This window comes from Leptidea sinapis, chromosome 4 (assembly GCF_905404315.1).
Source record: "Leptidea sinapis chromosome 4, ilLepSina1.1, whole genome shotgun sequence".
NCBI lineage: Eukaryota > Metazoa > Arthropoda > Insecta > Lepidoptera > Pieridae > Leptidea > Leptidea sinapis.
The window spans coordinates 13,180,306-13,203,321 of NC_066268.1; the positions used below are offsets into that span (position 1 = coordinate 13,180,306).

General features: G+C 36.2%; 3 protein-coding genes across 10 annotated transcripts in view; 2 read left to right on the top strand and 1 right to left on the bottom strand.

The window, feature by feature from the left end:
- LOC126979871 (maestro heat-like repeat-containing protein family member 1) overlaps positions 1-1,566 on the bottom strand; it is a 29,925-nt gene extending 28,359 nt beyond the window's left edge. Inside the window, exons 1-2 of the mRNA XM_050829418.1 lie at positions 1,385-1,566; positions 1,097-1,274 (exon numbers count right to left, since the gene is read on the bottom strand). Coding sequence (XP_050685375.1) covers positions 1,097-1,274; positions 1,385-1,415 — 209 coding nt within the window. The 5' untranslated portion in view covers positions 1,416-1,566. The remainder of the gene's footprint in view (positions 1-1,096; positions 1,275-1,384) is intronic.
- Positions 1-23,016, top strand: part of LOC126979898 (endonuclease/exonuclease/phosphatase family domain-containing protein 1-like) — a 301,297-nt gene that overhangs the window by 94,455 nt on the left and 183,826 nt on the right. The window contains exon 7 of one of the 4 annotated variants that reach the window (XR_007732910.1): positions 16,010-16,044. The exons of 2 other annotated variants lie outside the window; for them this stretch is intronic. The gene's annotated coding sequence lies outside the window, so the exon portion shown is untranslated. Of the gene's footprint in view, positions 1-6,806; positions 6,850-16,009; positions 16,045-23,016 lie in introns of those variants that run through there. One more of the 4 variants, XR_007732908.1, reaches the window with a different exon arrangement.
- LOC126979897 (GTPase-activating protein skywalker) overlaps positions 8,908-23,016 on the top strand; it is a 100,358-nt gene continuing 86,249 nt past the window's right edge. For 2 of the 5 annotated variants that reach the window (XM_050829480.1, XM_050829481.1), the window contains exons 1-2: positions 8,916-9,423; positions 9,738-10,013. In XM_050829480.1, the coding sequence (XP_050685437.1) occupies positions 9,902-10,013 (112 nt within the window). In that variant the 5' untranslated portion in view covers positions 8,916-9,423; positions 9,738-9,901. Of the gene's footprint in view, positions 9,424-9,737; positions 10,014-23,016 lie in introns of all 5 variants that reach the window. The other 3 variants (XM_050829477.1, XM_050829478.1, XM_050829476.1) reach the window with 3 other exon arrangements.

Sequence of the window (23,016 nt, forward strand, 5' to 3'; positions counted from 1 at the left end):
ACCATTACGTGGATGTCATGTCTGTTGAGGCTGATAAGTCTACGTGTCAGTTTGGGCAATAGTGCAGGTATCGCCTCCTTTGACTGTCTACAGCTTGAGACATTCACCGATCGGGTGTTATGTAGGTCCTTGGTGAGATAGCATATCCATGAGCGCATTTGGCTGAAGGGCAGTGGCAGAAGTGGCAATGGACCAGTCACTAGATTTGCCGATGCCCGCCTTCCAAGCTCATCCACTGCATCATTTCCCATCAAACCGCTATGTCCCTTGATCCATTGCAGAGTTACCCGGTTATAAGAGGCAACTTGTTCAAGGGTTTGCTGACACTCGTGTATTAGTGCTGAGTTGTAGGTGCCACCATGCTGTCAGAAAGAATACTGATTCTGTGGCTGTGTACTTTTCTTCTTAATATTGCGCTAGCATCTATGCTTTAGCACGGTTAGACAGTAATAATGTTAGTATGTATGTATGTGAGTATTTAGGTATGCTGCCTCCTAATTCTCTAGAGTCTAAAAGTGTTCTAAACTCTTGAGAGTTCCTTGAGGCAATCAAAATTTATAGAATATTTTCCATTCACCTACAACTATGAAATTTGGCAAGCAAATCTGTAAGATACTAAAAGTATAGGAAAGTTCAAAAACTATACTTTTGTAATTAAATCATAAAAAAACAATGTTTAATGCAAAAAAACTTTGAATTCATATTTTATTTTCAAATTTTTAAGGTTATAGGCCATTCTTATCAACAATTAATAAATAAATGTCATGTGGGGCATCAATTGAAAGGCACAAGCTTAATCTTGAACTGATTATTAATTATTTTTAAAATGTATAAATTTCGATTTATGACAAAGAATCCTTTTCCTTTTTTAAAGTATAGGTATGTATTTAATAATTTGTATAGAACCCTCGGTGGCAGAGACCGACTTGTACTTCTCCACTTTTATGTTTATTATTAATATGAAGATTTGATGTTTAGAAATGAAATAGCATTGAATACTCATAAATATGAAGGTAAGCTTAAGATAGAATCATTTATATGCATAATAAGGTATATAATATTCTACTTCAACTAGAATAATAAAAATAAGACTTACTTAACAATATTTCCTGTCTGTAATGAGTTACAGTACACTGTGTTCTTGTATATTTCATAAATAATCTCAATAACTTCGTTAGGATATCTGTTGGCTATTTTAGTAACAGACTTTATGATGCTGTTGTTTACTGAGTTATCACTGTCTGATAATGCATTAATGAGCACTTTTACAGTATCTAAAACAATAAAATATATGTAATTACACTGGGTTGTTCTAGAATATGATTTTCACGGCTTCAGAGAATTCACTAATTACTAGATATTATTAAAAATATGTAACTGAAACCTTTAAAACACTCTTCCTCTGTTATCGACATTGTAGTTGAATCATGGATAAGAATGTATGTTATTAAGTTTTTTTTAAACTATACTTTTACTTTCTTAAGACTATTTACTCTCTTCTAAACTTCTATTTTGTATGTGCTACGCAAAAGAATAAACTTATAAAATAAAAACAAAGTGTTCCCGGTGACAATGTAGAATGTAATCTTCAAGTCAAACTTCAATCTTTCAAACTCACTATCGAAAATTTCCTCACCGACATTGACAGTTGACTGTACATTAAAGCAGAGTAGGTATACGACGACACATCAGAGGTGCCTTCATGACCTCAGGGGCACGTGTTGGTTATAAGCAGGTCTCTCTCACTCGTGTTTTTGCGATATTTGTAAAAGAGCATTGCAAGTTAAATTTTATATGATGTTCATTATATATATTTTTTTTAATTGATCTAATGAAAATGAACTAAAAGTAACACTAATTTCCAAGAGATGTTCCTGTGCAAGAAATTCACAAGTTATTTTCATAGTATTACGTATGTTGATATGGGGCAATGTAACATTTATAACCTAGGTCCTAAAAGAAGCTTTTAGAGAAAAATTTAAAGAATTAGTAAACATTTTAACTGTTCTTTCTCAATTTGTTTTATGATAATAATATGTATGTAGGCACACAAGCTAATTTTCTAGAAACTGTGATAATCATAATGTTGACACCAGGAACCACAGAATGGGTATTTTTTTTTAGCTGTTCCAGGTATTAGGAGTTTGAAAATAACATAGCAAATACACTTATATAGTATATTTGGTAAAGATAGCACATTAATAATAGAAAAACACAGCGTTCAGCCTCAGCTGACACAACAGATATATAGATAGTTTTTGTTTTTCTTTTGACATAGAAAAACCAGCAGTCACTCTAAAAATCCAAACATACGTCATGATTCATACCAGCCAGTCAATGAACAATTGTACTTCTTTGCTCTAACACTCCTCCTCAATTGTTTGACTTCCTATCAAGATTCAGACTCCTCTAATCCTTTCACTCACTCACTCACGGAAAATCCTCAATGCACTCCCATCTCACTTCTGCAAAACTCATGCTTTCCTCTAATTACTGCCTTTGTTAAAACATCAGCAACCATTTGCTGTGTCTTCAAATAACTCAGCGTGATTGCTCCATTATCTATAGTTTCCCGAATTAAGTGATAGCGCACATCAACATGTTTAGTCTGCTGATGGTGCACTGGATTTTGTGCAACAGCCATAGCGGACTGGCTGTCTGTATGAATCACAATCAGTGGCTCCTTATCTGTGATTTCTTTTAAAAATCTTCGGAGGAATATGGCCTCTTTCGCAGCCTCGGATAAGCTTATGTATTCAGCTTCTGCTATCGATAGTGCTATACTCCTCTGTTTGGAGCTTTGCCATAAAATGGCTCCATTAGCCATCTTGAACACATTTCCTGAATATGACTTTCTGTCAACAAGATTACCTCCATGATCTGCATCAGCAAAGTCTTCGATTTCTTGACATGTGTCCTTAGAGTATACTAGTCCCATACTCTTTGATCCTTTAAGGTATCTCAGAATCCTTTTCGTTGCAACCCAGTGAATTTCTTCATAATTATTACAAAATTGACTCATGAAGTTTGTTGCGTGGGCAATGTCAGGCCTTGTACAGACAGCAACATACATCAATGATCCTATCAGCTCTCTGTAGGGTATGCTGTCGTCAGGTACAGATGACTTTTTTGGTTTTTGGAAACGCTGCCCTGCAACTTCTGGTGTACTGGTTTACAGTTCTCAATTTTAAATCTGCGAAGAATTTTCTCTATATACTCCTCCTGATCGATTTTAATAGTAGTAGTAGAAAGAGCTCTACCTTACCTAAATCCTTCATCTCAAATTTTGATTTAAGTTCGTCCTTAACCTTTCTCATTTCCTTTTCATTGTTGTATAAAATGAGGATATCATCAACGTAAATAGCCAGTATTATCATATCTTTATCGCGTTTCCTCATATATACACAGGATTCGTTTAAGCAACGTTTAAAGTGTAGGCTCTTCAGTTCCGAATGTAGCTTTTGGTTCCAAGACCGAGGGGCTTGTTTAAGACCGTAAAGAGATTTCTTTATTAAACACACATAGTCTTCTTTTCCCTTTTCTTCAAAGTGAGGTGGCTGTCGCATATAGACTTTTTACTTATGCTTCCGTTTAAGAAAGCTGTTTTGACATCCATATGGTCAATCTGCAGACCGAGGCACGCTGCCAACGCAATAAGAAGTCTCAAAAAGCTATGCCAGACCACGGGTGAAAAGGTTTCATCATAGTCAATCCCTTTTCGCTGACTGAACCCTCGCGCGACCAATCGAGCCTTGTACCGAGTTTTATTCCCGGCCCCCTTTTTGACTTTAAATAACCATTTACAGTCAACAACATTTCTCGCTTGGTCAGGTTTCACAAGAACCCAGGTCTCATTTTCCTTTAAAGCATCAAGCTCTTCCTGTATCGCATCTCTCCACTGTGCAGCATCATTTCTCGATAGTGCCTCTTGCACAGTCAGTGGATCATTTTTGTGATATGGCTTGATAAGTGAAAAAATCTGGCCTCTCAACCTGCCTCCGCTCTCTAAGTGGGTGTCTCCTCTCTTCTACTGTCGGTTCAGTTGTGTCTCTTTCTCATCTCCTGGCTCCTGTTCGAACGACATCCACACTTCATCCTCTTCTTCAGCTACTTCTGTACTCGAGTCAATATGATCTCTATCATTTGAAAGAAGGTTCTCTTCAATTATTTGTTTAATTCATGCTTAATTCCATGGTCCTTCAGGAATGCGCCGACTCTCGCGTTGACGTATTCACCGCCGTTGTCAGTTCTCAACACTTTCAACCTCTTCCCTGTTTGTGTCTCCGCAAAACTCTTAAATTGCTTTAATTTTTCAAAGGCTTCACTTTTCGCACTAAGAAAATAGACGAACGTCTTTCGGGAAAAATCATCGATAAAAGTTATGAAGTACCTGTGACCACCTATGGACTTCTCACTCATCGGTCAACAAAATATGTCAGAGTGTATCAACTCTAAGAGCTCTCTAGCCCTTGTAGCCTTGTTGTGTACAAATGGTTTTCTTATTTGCTTGCCCATCAGACAGGCTAAACATTCTAATTTACAATTAGAAGTATTTTTAAAACTCACCCCAATCGCCAGTTTGTCTCTTAATAAAGTTAGGTTACGTACTCCTAGGTGTGCTATCCTTTTATGCCATAGCTCCATTTCATTGTTTGTAGTAGCAGCTAGAGCAGTTGCCTGTAAACATTGTCTAATTTTATAGACACCTCTGTCAAGCACTCCTGTCACACATGGATTACCTTTAATTGAACACTCACCTGCATTATAAATCTTACAACCATTTTTAGAAAAAACGACAACCTTATCCTTATTTACAATGCAACTCACACTCAACAAGTTAGAAGCAAGATCTGGTACATACATGACAGTCTTGACAATGATGTCAAGCGCAGCATGCTCTACATTACCAAAACCTTCTCCATATACTTTACCACCATTTGCACAGCATACTTCCACCTTCTTGTCAATCTTTACAAAATCGCTCATCCAGTCCTTTCTATAGCTCATATGTGCTGACGCTCCAGAATCTAGAATCCATTCACCGAGATGAGATTTCTCTTGATTGAGTGCTCAGTGCCGTCGCCGTCGCCATATGACTGGTCTTCGACTGCCGAGGATTATGTGGACAATCACAGGCTTTATGCGGTCTCTCGCAAATAAAGCACTTCACCGTCTTCTTTTATTCAGTTATCGAATTCAATATATCAAGTTTAAGGCTCACCAGCCTCGACAACAGTCTGCATCTGTTGTTGATACCCTTGTCCTCGTAAGCGATTTTTAAATTGTTCCAGGTTGCATACGCCGTCGTAGCCTTGCGAACGTGTACCTTACACTGGTTCTCTATCAGCAGGCAGATCTTGGTGCGTACCCGTTGATCACCCCGTTTAGCAACCGCGTCTCCATCAGCTGGAACGCTTTCCACGTACTTCCATAAGTCATCGTGTACTAGTATGCACTAAACATCGAATTTCCAACTGTTGTAGTTGCTGTTTCCACTTAATTTCTCTATCGCTGGAAGACCTGAACCGGCCGCACTCGTAGAAGCCGTCATATCTCTGTGTGTACTCTGTGTAGGAAGCTCGTAGGTATTACTGTTCTTCTCTTTATTTGCCATCACGACTCACATATACTTACGCACACTTTAGCGCTTTTACTGCATCTGCACTCTTTAAAGAACGTGCTGGGCCCATAACCTATTAGGAGTTTGATAATAACATAGCAGATACAGTTATATAGTATATTTGGTAAAGATAGCACATTAATAATAGAAAAACACAGCGTTCAGCCTCAGCTGACACAACAGATATATAGATAGTTTTTGTTTTTCTTTTGACATAGAAAAACCAGCAGTCACTCTAAAAATCCAAACATACGTCATGATTCATACCAGCCAGTCAATGAACAATTGTACTTCTTTGCTCTAACACCAGGTGCCAGGAACAAATATAAACTTGTTATGCCTAATACTTGGTTAGGTTGAGTAAGTAAGTATTTTGTGGGGATATGTTATTTTACAACATTATCCTAGAAAATGCATAAAATAAAGAATTTTAATTTAACAATTCAAATTAATTTATGTCTTAATACTATATGATGGAAGTGAAAACTTCATGAAGGAATGGTCAACATTACGGAATACAATATGCTTACTTTCCCAGTCTCATGCTGTTCTGTCCCGACTGAGCGATATGAGGTGGGGCCTTAAATGGGATACTTAGCAGGTTTTTTTTTATGGAATAGGAGGACAAACGAGCGTACGCACCTGTTGTGTTGTGTGATCACCGCCGCCCACAATCTCTTGCAACACCAGAGGAATCACAGGAGCGTTGCCGGCCTTTAAGGAAGGTGTACGCGCTTTTTTTGAAGGTACCCATGTCATATCGTCCCGGAAACACCGCTCAAGGAAGTTCGTTCAGCCGGCTAAGTGGGTACCCCAGCGGTGTCTTTTTCTGCAGTCAACTAGTAATGTGCGAGCATTATGTTTTATCTTGAAGCGCACCGTTGCCAGAGCAATAACTGCACAACTGTTCGACCTGATTCCTGCCGCCGAATTTCACCTTCGCACGTCACGCCACAAGTTACGATATCATCCCCACCATCTGGATGTGTGGCGGTCCTCCACAGTGCGGCTTTCTTCCTCGTACTACGAAGCTGTGGAATGAGCTTCCTTGTGCGGTGTTTCCGGGACGATACGACATGGGTACCTTCAAGAAAAGCGCGTAAACCTTCCTTAAAGGCCGGCAACGCTCTTGTGATTCCTCTGGTGTTGCCGGAGAGTGTGGGCGGCGGTGATCACTTAACACCAGGTGACCCGTACGCTCGTTTGTCCTCCTATTCCATAAAAAAAAATACACTAAAAAAACTTAACTTTTAATGCCACTCATTATATCATGTTTTTAAAGTATACTGGTAAAAAAACAAAGGCAGTGCATTGAGAAGGACATATCATTAACCAGCAGGTGAACGTTTTGCTTGATTATCGATTTAGAATGACGATTTCTTGCCTCTTTATACTAAATATTACCTTACAAGATTCAACTTTTTTCTGGAAGATATTCTGGAACAGCTAGTATTGGAAAAATAATATTATGTTTTGGATGGAGCCCGATGCTTCCTCTTTTTACTTTATAGCTTCATATTCATACAGGTATTCTCATTTGCACTTACATCCTAGTACTGTGTAGAACCCGCAGAGGAGATTATATCCATAATAACTTTTTATTGTTATAGTTATTGGTAAGCTAGCAAATTAAGTTATACTTTCCGTAGCAACTCACCAAAAAAATCTAATGAAAAATCTAAGGAAAATAATGAGATTTTATAATACTGTAAAGAAACGGTATTAAAAAAGTTCTACTTTAACTAATTACATCTTTAAATCGCAGCTCCACGTTATAACCGTGGTTGTGATTGATTTTAAGGTTCGAAACGACCACGGTTGGTTTGGGTCATATTGACATAATATAAGTTATAACGTCAAAGTCAAAGGTACAAAAAAAAATTAAAATCAATGATATCAAGATATTCTTTTAGTAAGTTACTTTTATGTATTTCGAGCATTGGTAACAATAGCATCAGCTGAAACCAAAATATAATAGAAGAAAAATATTAAAATCAATTTCATTAAAATACTTTACAAATATTTTAATCGTGAGATAAAAATAATAATAAGATACCTATATCACAATATTATTTTCAACTTAGTCAGATTTCTGAAAAAGACACAAATGCGCACTTGCAACCCAGCATTAAGGCTACAAGTGATCATCATTTAAGCTTTATTTTATAATGAACATATACTATTCATTACAAAAACATAAAAGGAAATAAATGAAACAAGTAATTAACAATAATAACAATATTTATTTTAAAATATACCTATTTTTACACTTTTTTTCGAATGAAAAGTCTGTGTGAAATAAAAAAGAAAGACAATATGAATAATTTATACATGGTCTTATAGCTTGTTTCAATAGCTTTCAGTGACAGTCACTCAAATCACCCTAGTTATAAGCTTTTTATAACTACACGTAAAATAATACACAAGGGGAAAATGCCGCGAAATTGCCGGAAGCTTGCCGATCTACAGTGTACAGCGAGATCCGGAGCGCGCCGATCCGGAAAGGTTAAACTGTCAACTGAGATACGTAATAGGCCTGCAGTTAGGAGTTATATTTCCCCATTCTGTACAAAAAAACGGGGAATGTAATCTGTTGGGTACGTTTAGATAATCAATAATTATAGTAACATTGCTGGCTATGTGAATATATTATAAAAGTTATATTACTATATCGACTTGGAATGTAAATCCTGGCCTTTTTCTCTGCAAAACATTTCATTTCCATGTACTTAGTGTAGTAAATTGATATTTAATTGTTACCATGGTCATCTGAATTCGAATTAAGATTTAATTTTTTACGAAAGTTGCCTCAAAGTTTTTCTTGATTTCGATCGGATGGAATTCAATAAATGAAGTGGGCATAATATGCCCAACAGAATATTATTGTGTTCATTCAATGTTGCTTAAGGTATTTAATGTGATGTTTGTCTAGTGTTTCAACCTCTTAATCCTACTCATGTTGTGATTCTGATACTCTGAACTCAGATCTGAAAGACCAGATGTACCCTGTAGAACTAGAGCTCCAAGCAATTTGGAAATTATTGTACCTTTTCTTTTATTTACCTGAAGAATGATAACGCAGTCCTTATCCTTCATCTAAGTTGTAATTAAAATGTTTTAAATTTTCTTAATAATAATTCATTTATCAGCAACTAGCTAGTTTTGTAGTTATAATGAATTTTCAGTAGTTCCTAGTATACCGTCAAAGTGTAGGTACGTCGGCAAATAAGGAAATACTTTTATTGACAATTGGCAACACTGAGATTTAATTTCCCACTGTAATTTAGGGAGGCCGTGCTCTGCTGGCTGTACTAATTTCGGGATTCGGGATGGAGTATTGACTATTGTCCTTGTCCAACAAATGAGAATCAATAAGCGATATAATTTACTTGAACAACTTTTCGATTAAATGTTTTTGCTTAGAATAAAGCTTGATTAAATAAGCGTCAGCAATTGTACATCATCATAAGAGTTAAATTGTAATAAGAATTCATGTACAACTTTCACCGGATACATTGATAATTCGATTAAACGAGACAGTGGTTGCAATTTAGTTCATTAGCTGTGAATTAATCCTGTGATGTATCCGTGCGTACATTCAGTAAATGATATAACTGTGTGATGAACTGTGTGGTTCGCTTAAGTGACAAAGCAAAAGCGTCGGCTCCCTCTCGACATTATTATCCCATCCGTGATTACGTGCCGCCGGGAACTGGGTACTCTGGTTAGTCGTCGCGGGGACTCGAAAGCGGTAAATACGGAGTCTCACATTTTGCTCCCGATCATTTGCCGTCAGGATTTCGGTGAGTACCTCTTGCTCAATATGCTCCGAGCATTTATTACAAGACGCGGGCGTATCTCGCGCACTGACATTGACTATCGCCCGATCAGCTTAAATTCGATCCGAAAATAGAATTGAAAAAGCGAGCCCCTCCTGGCAGCGTTAGCAATCAGCTGATCTGAACAATGTTTGATTATAATTGGTTAATTATCTGCTCCGCGATTCATCTTGTACGCGATTTAAATCACTTATCCGCGCTTATCTTATCGCCGTACTCTCGCTTATAAAATAATTTGCATTCACAGCATGAGATTACAAGTAGCTTGTTGGTTTCAGATTTGAAGATGGTGCAGCAGGATCTAACTTAGGTGCACGGGAAGGTCCATGAATGTGACTGTGGGGGATGGGTCTGGAGTCTCACCTGTGTGATTTGTGTTGAAGGGTGACTTGGCAGTGTGTGTAGTGTGAAGTGTTGTTGTTAGTGAGGCTGTCAAGCCGGGATGCCCTCAGTAATGTTGTCCGCAGTGTTGGAAGAGGAAGCTGATTTGTATGAGGCGTTTCCACCACATGTTGATCCCTCAGGAATAACTATTTTAACCGAAAGCCCTCCAGGTAAGACGATAAGAAGATTTATTTATCTATTTTGTACCCAATTAGTTAAATGATTATTTAGTAGATAGATGAAATCTGATTTAAAATTGCTATTATCATATTTTTTTATCTTAGTGTTATGATAGTAACTGTTCTCACTGTAAATTTTTTTTGTTGTATAAACATTATAATCTTAATATTTACTTACACAATATTATTGAACTGAATAATATATAAATATTTAACTATAATTTTATACTGTGGTTTTAATCACAGTAAAAAGATATTTATTATCTCAACACAGCCAAACTCTTGCTAAATAAATAGAACAATTTGTTTATAAGCTATTCAATTAAAGTTTTCCCTCCAATATTTATATAATATTATTTCAATTCTGCCAAATTCATAGTCAGAATAAAACAATAATTTCATAACTAAAATATTACATACCAAGTATGTGTTTTGATTAATTAATACCATCTATTAAGTCTTATAATGTTTTGAGTCATTTGGTAATAGCAGTATCATCAACTTCTTTATATCAATCTTCTTAACATATTAAAAATTGACACATGAGCATAACAATTAAAAAAAAATATATATATATATGACCAGCTGTATATTATATCAGTATAAATTAAGGTATATATTTGTTTGATTCCTATGACTACATACACATAGAATTTGTATATATATTTTATTTATTTATTTAAGGACAATCAACAGGTTACAATAATTAGTTATTAAGCTAACAAAAAAAAAGAAAAATATTTCTGTTAAATTGACAGAAAAGACACACTTACATGGCCACAGCTTGCAAAAGAGATACTAGTTAGAAGCAGAAAAAACAAGAAAAAAGGGGGCCTAGATATTATAAGCTCCAGCAAGCTGTAACAGTCAACTAGCTGGTTCTAGTGCCATGAACAATAATATACAATCAAAGTTAACTTAAAAATAAAATAAAAATAAAACAAGTAAGATTATGATAATATAAAGGTACTAAAAAGATACTAAATTAATTTCGTCACTATATATTGTGATAGGAAGTAGTCCCTTAGCTTCTTTTTGAATTTAGGAAGACTTGCCTACTCTGTCAATGTCAAGAACTTTATTTATCTAATATATAAAATTCTCATGTTGCGGTGTTTGTAGTTAAACTCCTTTGAAACAGCTTGACCGATTCTCATGAAATTTTGAGTGCATATTGGGTTAGTCTGAGAATCGGACATCATCTAATTCTTTTTCATCCCTCTAAATGTTAAGGGTGGGCCACACCAATGTTTTTTTAATTTTTTTAACATATTTTTTAAATTTGTTTGATTATGAGTCAGCATTAAAAAATACATACAACTTCAAATTTTCACCCATCTATGATTAACAGTTACTTTTTTATTGCTATTTTAATATCGGCAATACAATATTTGCTGGGTCAGCTAGTGCTATTATATAAAGTTAACTGTTGATAGGTGCTGAGAGCCCTAGGTTTTGGTATAAACATATAGTGAATTTCTTTAATTCTGATGAAGCAGCTGCAAATATTAATATGTATTATAATGAGCTGTTTAATCAAGTCATCCAAATAAAAGTACAGTAATTAATTTTTTATATCTTGTGATATCATGTAGTTTTCAATAAATTATTTTGAGAGGTTTACAATGCAATAGTATTTGTAACATTCCAACATACTTGCATATATATTTAAATGTTTGCTGAGTATAAAGTAAATACCTTGTCCTCATCATGTTCTACTTGTCCTTGCAACATGTGCATATATATTTAGTATTGTATTGTAAGACAAAAGACTTATTTGCATTATTAAGGGTAATATGGTTGAACATTAATTAAATTATTAGTAATAGTTGATTTAAACACCGTAAATTATAATCAACCTGGTCTTTGACCATAATCAATATGGTCAATAGTAATAAATAATAAAATATAGTTTTTTCAAATATTCCATTTACATTTTAGTGGTTGACATTTGTGTAGGACACTTGTATTGGGAAAATCTATTTGTTTCATCCTAGTGACCTAAGTGAATCCTTAATTCAGAATTTTTAACTAATTATTGCTGCACAAGCTTTTTCAAGATTTCTAATTTTGCAAAATAATGTAAGTAATTAAATTTAAAAGTATATTTTGAAACTTGTCAGGAATGTTTTTAAATTTATTCATTTTATTAGATGAAACCATCATCATTGCCATCGGATCCAATGCAATCCACTGCTGGCAATCTCGTGCCTGCTGACATCAGATGTTGTGTAGATAGACCTGTGGTGGCCTGGCCTGCCAAACCCTCTAGTGTTCACTCAAGGCCTCTTTGTGTTGAGCACACTGAAGTTGCTCCTTATTCCTGTACTGGCTTTAAATTCTTCATATTGCAACAAACTAGTTCTACTGTTATTATTTTTATATATTATGTTACTTAAAAAATACTAGGCTAGTCCTGGTTATAATTTCATTCATAAGATGTTGTAGATTAATGAAAATGTTGGTAGAATAGAATAGTAAAGTGATTTTTTAAGATATCATTTTTTGAAATAATACTAAAAGTCCCGACAGAAATTATGGTCTGACTATGTAGGTAACATAATTATTTCCACATTGATCAATGCAAGCATACTTAACACAAAAATTGTTATCTTGTCATATTAATTACCTGCTTTTTAGGAAAGTGGGTCAATTTGATAGTGATGATAGCTTCTTCCATTGCTAATACTTAGTCTAATTTTTATCAGTCTTGTTATGCAAATTTTGATAGATAGTAAAGTTGTAGCTTGTTGTAACAATCTTCGTGAGACAAAATTTCAAGAGAGTTATAGACATCAGACAAAATAAATATTATCATTATGCAAATAAACATCACTGCATATTTAAAACAAAGTCCCAGTTGTTGGTTTACAATAGGTTCAAAAACTACTGAACTGTTTTTTATGTGGTTTTCAGTAAAAGCCAGAGTAATTGATGAGGAAGGTTTTGGGTATAATGGTTTAAATATGATGATATTTTTTCCTTCCTTTGCTGTAATATAACAAAAAAAAAGATAAAAATAGCGTAATCTGAGCCTGACACAGAATCCCCTGATGAGTTGATATCAAAAGATAAATCTAGCACCGATGTAATCTGGATAATGGATATACATAGTCGGATCCAAATCAACACACAGAATTGGAGCCAGTGGCTACCGAATAGCCTAAATAATAATAAATTGACCACACTACCAAACAGGATGAATTAGTATTACCAGACCGGCACAGACAATTGCAGTCAGAGATCTTAGATATAAAAATCATCCCGGTCTGTTAACTGTACTTTAAGTACTACAAAACTATACCGAAACTTCTGTCCTTGTATTGGAATGCCACAACACACTCCAATCCATTGCAAATACGATTAGAGTAACCCGACAAAGAATCACAGGACGTAACAGTTTAATGGTTAATGACTCAGCAGATGAGCTGGCCAAAAGGATATCTGAGGCTATAATGTATAGACTGGCACCCCTCCATACCCATACCTCACGTACAAATAAAAGAACATATACGCAAATTAACGGATGAGGCTCACTTATAGTAAATAATAAATTGGATATGGCATTAAAAGGATAACTTCGCAATTTAGTCTAGTCGACTGAAAAGGGCCAAAATTCATAAAAACAACACCTATTTATGATTTTTGACATCTGGCATTCTACAATCACGAGTTTTCGAGAAATTTCTTACCTTTTTACCAGTGGGAGGCTCCTTTGCACAGGATGCCGGCTAGATTATGGGTACCACAACGGCGCCTATTTCTGCCGTGAAGCAGTAAAGTGTAAGCATCACTGTGTTTCGGTCTAAAGGGCGCCGTAGCTAGTGAAATTACTGGGCAAATGAGACTTAACACCTTGTCTCAAGGTGACGAGCGCAGTTGTAGTGCTGCTCAGAATTTTTGGGTTTTTTCAAGAATCCTGAGCGGCACTGCATTGTAATGGGCAGGGCGCATCAATTACCATCAGCTGACGTCCCGTTCGTCTCGTCCCTTACTTTCTTAAAAAAAAAAACACACACTTTGCACAGCTACTTTGTGGAATCAATTACTGGCTGCAGTTTTACAACCTATACAACTTAGGGACCTTCATGATGAAGGCAAACTTCCAACTTGAAGGCCAGCAACGCATCTCTTGACCCCTGATTGTAACTGCGCTGCGGATGTCCATGGGCGGATGCCTATTTACCGTTGCCCCCTCTTAAAAAAAACGTCTTGATGGATAATACTTTATGTAGAGTATGCATCATGCAGAAGAAACGACACATTACGCTCCTGCGAAGTGTAGGAGCGTGGCTGAATGACCTTTTTGGAATGGCCTGGGCTGGTTGGAGTAATGAAGATAGATGAAAGGTCTAATCAAGAGGATAAGTACGTAAAAAGCCCAGCTAAATCAATAGATACCAAAATTTTGGAAAATATGCAATGATTCCAACAGGATCCAACCCGCAACCAATCAACAAAAAGCTGGGAAGACGCAACTCGACCTCGTCGTAATTCTATCTCAGAATTATTCGTATCTTGTTAGTGCATTATATTTTGTGGATGGCAGGTACTTCAGAGTTACTCGCTGAAGCACTTTGCACAATCTCTTTTGATGTTACAGAAATATCAGTCTGGAGAGGTCACCTTTATCTCGAATATCGTTGAGGGCGTTAAGTATTCAGATACAAATTTCTCACGGACTACTGTATGATCTAATGTTGAAACTCAAATAGGTTTGAAATAAATACTTTTGAAATTTTTACATTAATATTAAACGCAGTGTTAACCATGGTGTCATTTTATGCAATATATCTGTTTAATTTCGAGTCCTCGATTACGTTTAATTTTCTAAAATTAATTTATACTATCGGCGTCTTTTAATATTACATCTCTAGCTTAAAGATAATGTAGAACTAGCTGCTATCCGCGACATCGTCCGCGTGGACACTAGACTATAAATAATATGTTGTTCCAATCCCCGACCTGCATTTCAATATGTCAGTCTGAATCAACAAATCCATATTAGTAAAGAAAACGCTTATCTGTCACATTATACACATATCTGTGACATCATGTCCAAAAATCGGTTACGAAATGCTAAAACCGCAAATGGATCGAAATATGACTGCCATTTTATAATGTATAATTGGAAATGAATAATATAGAAAAGGACGACATCTAGCTCGATTAGAGTTAGCAAGTCTTTTGTGGGGCGATGTATATGCTTTTACAACAGGATCCCAGAAAATGTTCAAAACAAAAGTATTACATTATTCAAAAGAATTGTTAAAAAACGTTTGTGTGGTAAAGGTTACTATAACATAAATGACTTTCTTAATGATATCACAGATTGGGAATGGAGCGACCGCCCTCTGGCAATTAAATAATAAGTTTAATTGTACAATGTTACTTTGTAAATGTTACTTTAATTGTAAAACATATTTTTGATGAAAAAAAAAGCCCGCTGAGTTTGTTGCGCCCATTCTTCTCAGGCCTGAGGCATTCATTTTGGAATGGGTGGTAGGTTTTTGACTTTCAATAAGTGATGTCGCATCCTATTTTGAATAAAAATATTTGAATTTGGATTTGAATTCGGGAAGTATAAAAATTCGGGTAGTTTGCAATTAACTTTTGTAGCGGGACAGTCTGTTATCCCGTAATTAGTGATGTAAGTATAGTATGAAAATAATGGCATGTTTTGTTTGTAAATTCATTATTATTTTATTCAATAGGATCAGTGTTATTCTTCGCACGACACGCCACAAATTAGGATATCATCCCCACCATCTGGATGTGTGGCGGTCCTCCACAGTGCGGTTTTCAAGGAGCTTTCTTCCTCGTACCACGAAGCTGTGGAATGAGCTTCCTTGTGCGGTGTTTCCGGGACGATACGACATGGGTACCTTCAAGAAAAGCGCGTACACCTTCCTTAAAGGCCGGCAACGCTCTTGTGATTCCTCTGGTGTTGCAGGAGAGTGTGGGCGGCGATGATCACTTAACACCAGGTGACCCGTACGCTCGTTTGTCCTCCTATTCCATAAAAAAATATTTTGAATCTTCAGGCTTAAATGCTACATTTTACTATGGCTTCCCTATCGCGAATTAGCTGGTAGAAAGTATCGTAAAATCCTCGCACTTGAGTATTTAATCTCGTGATCATACATAGGTATGCACAGAAGTCCCCTTTTTGAAACTCCTAGTAATGCAATATGACAGATGAGAAAATTTCGCGAAGGCGAGTCTAATACGAAATATAATTCTTTTTTTTGTTACATATTCAAAAATTATAACTCATATAGTAGACTCGAGCCGACTTTACACGAACGAGTGTTATAAAGCTGAGCGTTACATATTATGTACATTTTGTCTAGGATGCACCTGTAAAAACAAGCTTAGTACACCTCTCCGCTAAAATCTCGTAATATCCAGCTGATAACGCTCCCACATAAATGTAAATTGACTGGGAATTTAAGCGGAAACTTAAATATTTGTATTAAAAAACTGATAGCTGGAATCGAATAGATTCCGTGAACTCATTGTTTATGAAACTGTGATACTATGTGTTTTGCCTCGCGGTGAACACATCGAACAATGCCCATAGCCTGTCCAATATTCAAGACTCACTTCGCAAGAAATACCTTTTATAATTATTTAGGTAATGTCTGCATTCTTCAATCCCTACTAATATTATTAATGTAAGTTTGTTTGTTACGCTTTTACGCCAGAGCAACGAAAGTATTTTGATAAAATTTGGTACACCGATAGACTAGAGCTTGGGAAAGGACATAGGCGGAATATTCCATGGTACCCGCGGGATTTATAAAAAGCTGAATTTCACTTCGATGAGCTATAACTATACCAATAGTAGGTTTAGTTTGCCATAGCAATCTTCCTCGAAATAATATTCATATAATATGTTGGGAACGGGAGCGAAAACGGGAATCGGAACTGGAGTAGGACATAAGATAATCTTCAATTCCAAACTTGCTTATTATTTTTAAAAACCATTTATCTACGCGAACAAAGTCGCGGGCATCAGCTAGTGTATAATAAAACTGGGAATGGACTTCCTTGTGTGGTGTTTCCAGGATGATACGACATGGTTATGGTTAATGCTTTGAGTCTAGTTAGTTGACTTAGTTCTGCAGCATATGCGGTACACTAGTCCTGTGTACTGAAAAGTACGAGACTATACCAATACTCTACTCTCCTACTACTCTCGTACTTTTCCGTACAAAGCACATTTTTTGTCTGACTCGTTACTAGCATCGCCGTCATGGTATGATAATCATTAAAAATAAATTATAAGTTTTAAAAATATATCTTAAATAATGCGCTTTATATACTAGAAAATAATTTATAAACATAGAAAGTATGTTCTGTAGCAAGTAGACTTATTGTTATAATAATAATTTATTGTTATAGAGTATAGAATTTTTTATTAGGTCTTAATAAACAGCTACTAAAATGCTAATGATTTAAAGGCTCGATTTCTCTTTATATCATTTTTTAAAGATATTTTTTAAAATATCCTGTTATCATAGATTGCAAGGCAAACGTAATGAAAATATTGTATTGCCTTCTTTCCTTGATACATGCAAATTTTCTAATGAATCGAGTGGGCGATAATCGCGTACAAAAATTCCGTTGAATGATAGATTCACGATAAACTCAATAATATTAATAATAATGTGTAGGGTGCAATTTTTAGGATTCCGTAGCCAAATGGCAATGAACGGAACCCTTATGCATTCGACATGTCTGTGTGTCTGTCCGTCCGTATATCACAGCCATTTTCTACCGAAAATATAAGAACTAAATACTGTTGAAACTTGTTAAGTAGATGTACCTATTCTGTAAATCGCATTAAAATTTCACACAAAAATAGAATAAAATACTTAGAACTGAAACTCAAAATTTTTTTCATCAAACCCATACATGGATTGATGTTCAAAAATGATATTGAGGTTTCTAATATAGTTTTTTTCTAAATTGAGTAGTATGCGCGAGACACTTCCAAAGTGGTAAAATGTGTGTACATTACCATGCAATCTTCCACCAAAAATTGGTTTGAACGAGGTATAGTTAGTAGAGTAAAAGAAACCAGAATATTATTAAAACATCGGTCCAAGTTACAACGAACTACAAGAATTTTTATATTATGTTACTTGTTGCTACGGAACCCTTCATGGGCGAGGCTGACTCGCACTTGGACGCTTTTTTAAAGATTAGTTCACTGCCTACTACACCAATATTGTTTATTTAAATCAACACCAGCAATGCGCTCTATTTTCACGTATCGACCTTCACGAAAGGAACGATAGAGGCAATTTTACAGTCCACTTGGTTCGCCTTAGTCAGTTCTTTTTTTAATTGAAGTGGTGAACAGACATGCATACATAAGGGTCATCTGATAGTTTGTTATCATCTTCTATCTTGTAACATCAGATGAATTTCAACAGAAATGCATAAACGTACCTACATATTTGTATGAAGAATTTCAATACTGTAAAAAAATTAAATTTAAAAACAAAATTTTATGAACGATGCGGGACTCGAACCCACGACCTCTCGCGTTCCGTGCGAGTGCTCTTCCAACTGAGCTAACCGTTCGAGTGACGTATCGTCATGTAATCTTGTATGCTTTGTTCAACTCTCAGGTTGTGGCTTCATCTACAGGATTTACTTTACAGATGATAACTTGCTGAACCCCAGTATTTGCATATTAGGAAATTTGACTTGACATTGTCGCTCTTGCAAATCTCAACAATTTGTTATGCTTTTTTAAAGTGATAACCCTCACTTCTAGGAATTAATACACAATATAAAAGTTTATAAACGCTGCGGGACTCGAACCCACGACCTCTCGCGTTCCGTGCGAGTGCTCTTCCAACTGAGCTAACCGTTCGTGTGACGTATCGTCGTAAAATCTTGTATGATTTGTTCAACTCTCAGGTTGTAGCTCCATCTACAGGATCTAATTTACAGTTGATAACCTGCTCAACCCCAGTATTTGCATATTAGGAAATTGACTTGACATGTCGCTCTTGCAAATCTAAACAATGTGCCCTCAACCCTCACTTCTAGGATTAACACACAAATAAAATTTGAAAACAAAATTTTATGAACGATGCGGGACTCGGAACAAACCGTAAACAAATTAGGACGAGGCTGGATCGATCTGGGGTTTCATGGTGACAGTCAACGGTTTTTACCTTTTGCACTACAAACTCTTCTCCGGCCGGAAACCGAAGCGAACAACCGAAGCTGGGCGGGATCCTGTAAACACGTAGACTGAAATTATCATGAGCCCGCGTTGGGTGTCGTAAAATGAAGCTCATTAATGTTTACTTACAAAGAGTCGTTAATTTTCATTGGCTTTAGTTAAAATTGCGTTTGATGTACCAATATTATTTAAATGGGAATATTACGATATTGTTCTTAAATTTAGGGAATTTCAAGTGCGGAGTGCACGATTGTGAACTGAAGTCGAATCGTACAGGTATCCCCAGTAAGTGAAGATCGATTGGCTGTGCTAATGTTGTTAAGCATGGTGCTACCTTCAAATGAGTCCCATGAAGTTTGTTGATGACTGACAGATAATATAGGTAACGAGAAGAAGAGGAGGCCACACGATTAACCAGTGGGAGGCTCCTTCTTCACCGGATGCCGGCTAGATTATGGGTACCACAACAGCGCCTATTTCTGCCGTGAAGCAGTAATGTGTTAGCATTGCTGTATTTCGGTCTGAAGGGCGCCGTAGCTAGTGCAATTACTGGGAAAATGAGACTCGACATCTTATGCCTCAAGGTGACGTGCGCAGTTATGGTACCGCTCAGAATTTTTGGGTTTTTCAACAATCTTGAGCGGCGCTGCGTTGTAATTGGCAGAGCGTATCAGTTATCATTAGCTAAAGGTTCTGTTCGTATCGTCCCTTATTTTCATTTAAAAAAAAACGAGCGATACGTCTCACCTCATCACTTACCATCGTCAGTGATCACCGTAGCCCATAGCTCTCTTGTTACACCAGAGGAATCACACAAGAGCGTTGCCGACCTTATAAAGCGTTGAATAACCGTACATATGAATTCGAAAACCGGTGAGCGACGATCGAACCGGGAGCTCCGTGGAGAGAGTCAACGGTTCAACCTATTGCGAAACCGACGCTTCTATATTATTGTTATATAATATATTTTCATTAATATATTATAATCCATATTTTTATATAAAAAAAAAAACCCGCTGAGTTTCTTGCGCCCATTCTTCTCAGGTCTGAGGCTGTCTCTTTTGAATGGCTGGTAGTTTTTGACGTTCAATAAGTGATTTTGAATAAAAATATTTGAATTTGAAAACTATGTAAAGTTATATGGGGTTGGATACGCGTCGTACAAGCTGCCATCCCTGCCACCGCTATGCAAGCAGAATAGGTACCATCCTGGCCCATGACTGAGGAGGATGCCGTTATTCTGGTCATTACTTTTACCTCAACTCAAAATAGAAAGACACCGCTGGCTACTTCTCTGAATGCCTCGCCTAGAATCGTAATACTAAGTTTTTTAGATTGCCAATTCCATAGTCATCTGGAACTTGGAATGCAAAGCCAAATTAGCTTCCTAGAAACCGGCTCAAATGCTCTCTGTAAGTCCATGAAACGGTTCCATTGTTTGGCGAAAGAGACGTAGCTTCATTAGGCCAAATACCTCTTTAACCTAATCCCTGACGCCGAATTCCACGTTCCCACTACATTGGGACTATAGCCACAAATTTGGACAATATTATGATCCTCAGCATGTGTTGCTTTCCTCCTCAGTATAGTTTTCAAGGAATATTCTTTCAAATACAATCGTGTATTGAGTATGCCGTGGAAAAGCATGTACACAATATTTGTTACACATATCTGATACGTTACCATTAATATTATATAATAAATCGTAGTTTAAAAAAAAACGAAAAATCACGATTCCATAGAAAACCGAACTAAAAAATAGAAAAGAAATTTAAAATTAACATCAATTCCTGTCTTATCGACGATAGATGAAATTTATATAAATTAACAAAAATCTTTTTTTTTTAATTGAAAAATGGAATAATTTTATCAAATTAATGTATTGTCACCGGTCCTCGACAAATCTACGAAGTTTTAACGAAATCTGGCCGTTTAAAGTCAGTTACAAACAAACACACATACAGGTGAAGCTAATAAAAATCGTGAAAAAAACTAGTTTGTGTGGAAAGATTTATATAATAATACGAGAGTACTCGCGGCTTGACCGTCTACAAAACTTGACAAATTATTTTACGACAACTTAGGGTAACATTGAATACAGCAACATCGTTTGGTGATTGGCTCCAACCAAACAACTAGTGACATCTATTTTATGTGTAATGAATTGAAATGCGCCAATAGTGTCATTGTCGATCGATTTGTTGCACTGAGATTGCAGCCGGTCGCGGTAGATGTCATTGGTGAAGTTCAGTTGATAATTCGTTCGCAAGGATTGCGCCTCGCAAATTTTTTAGTAATTGATGAACGAGTAGCATTCATCTACGGAAAACTACACTGCAAAGAATATTTAACTATTGCATAAGCTTTCTTCAACGTTCTTCGGTATAAATCATAGCTTTAGAATATACTAGCGTGTAAATGGCCTGAATGAAGCCCAATACATTGCGTGACCAATTTTGATTTGTCAAAGTGTGCTTAGCCAGGGGCTTGCTACATATACATTCAGAATACTAAAATTGATTTAAATTATAAAAATTATTCGCTGCAGTGGTAGGCTCCTTTGCACAGGATGCTGTTTAGTTTATGGGTACCACAACGGCGCCTATTTCTGTCGTGAAGCAGTTATGTGTAAACATGACTGTGTATCGGTCTGAAGGGCGCCGTAGCTAGTGAAATTACTGGGCAAATGAGACATGTTGAGTCTCAAGGTGACGAGCACAATTGTAGTGCCGCTTACAGCAAATGAATGTAGATGCAGACAATTTAAATATTGTCTCAGTGCAGACTATAGTATAGCATAACAGGTAATTTTTAATTTAGTCGTCACGTTGACCTTGTGTAATTGTGGAGGACTTATGCCCGTTCTACTTCCCTGCACGCCTGCTTTAAGGGTTGTCTGTCACACCAATCGGCAATAGGTGCTTGTTTAAGGGTCAGAGGATATACAATTTTGCGGTTTTTTGTCCCCGTGTATCCGGGTTGTGCGATCTGATGTGTGCTTTGATAACGACCCCCGCGTTGTGAAAGATGGTATTGAGTTTTTTTCTGAGCAAAATTATCAGGAGCACCACATAATCTGAAATTGTCCGTATTGCGGTGATTGGCTCGGCCGCTTTCACGTAGACTCATCATGACATACGGTATTTTACTGTGGGGTCATGCTGTTGACATTGATATAGTGTTTGCTCTGCAAAAGAGAGCTGTTCGTGCTATATATATATCGGCTTTGTTATAGACAGTCTCTTAAAGAAAAAAATACAGAAATAAATATTATGACTTCATTGTCAGTATATTTATGAAAATATAATATACGTTCACAAAAATCGCCACCTGTTGCTCTTAATAGTGATTTTCATTATTATTACACCAGAAATATGGGATTTCTTTTAACTAATTCTAGTAGGCTTCTTAAGATACATAATAGCTTTAAGGGTAAATATATACACTTTTATAATAAAGTCCCAGCCACTGTTCAGGCATTATCTACAAATAAATTTAAATGTTTTATTAAAAAATGGCTCTGCCGTAAATCGTACTACTCCACAGCTGAATATCTAAGTGATCCGCCAGCCTGGGACTAGATTATTATTATTTTATAATACAATATTGTATATTTTATTATAAAGACCGCAAAAAAAAAATGCTGGGAAAGTTTCTTCTCTCTCAGAGCGCCACTTGTTTCCGAAGCGATAGTAGTGTCTAGTATATTAGAAATGACATCAAAATGTATTCCTAAAGGAATCAATTTTGATAAAATAAATGCCTTTTAAACACATAGCCAAAACG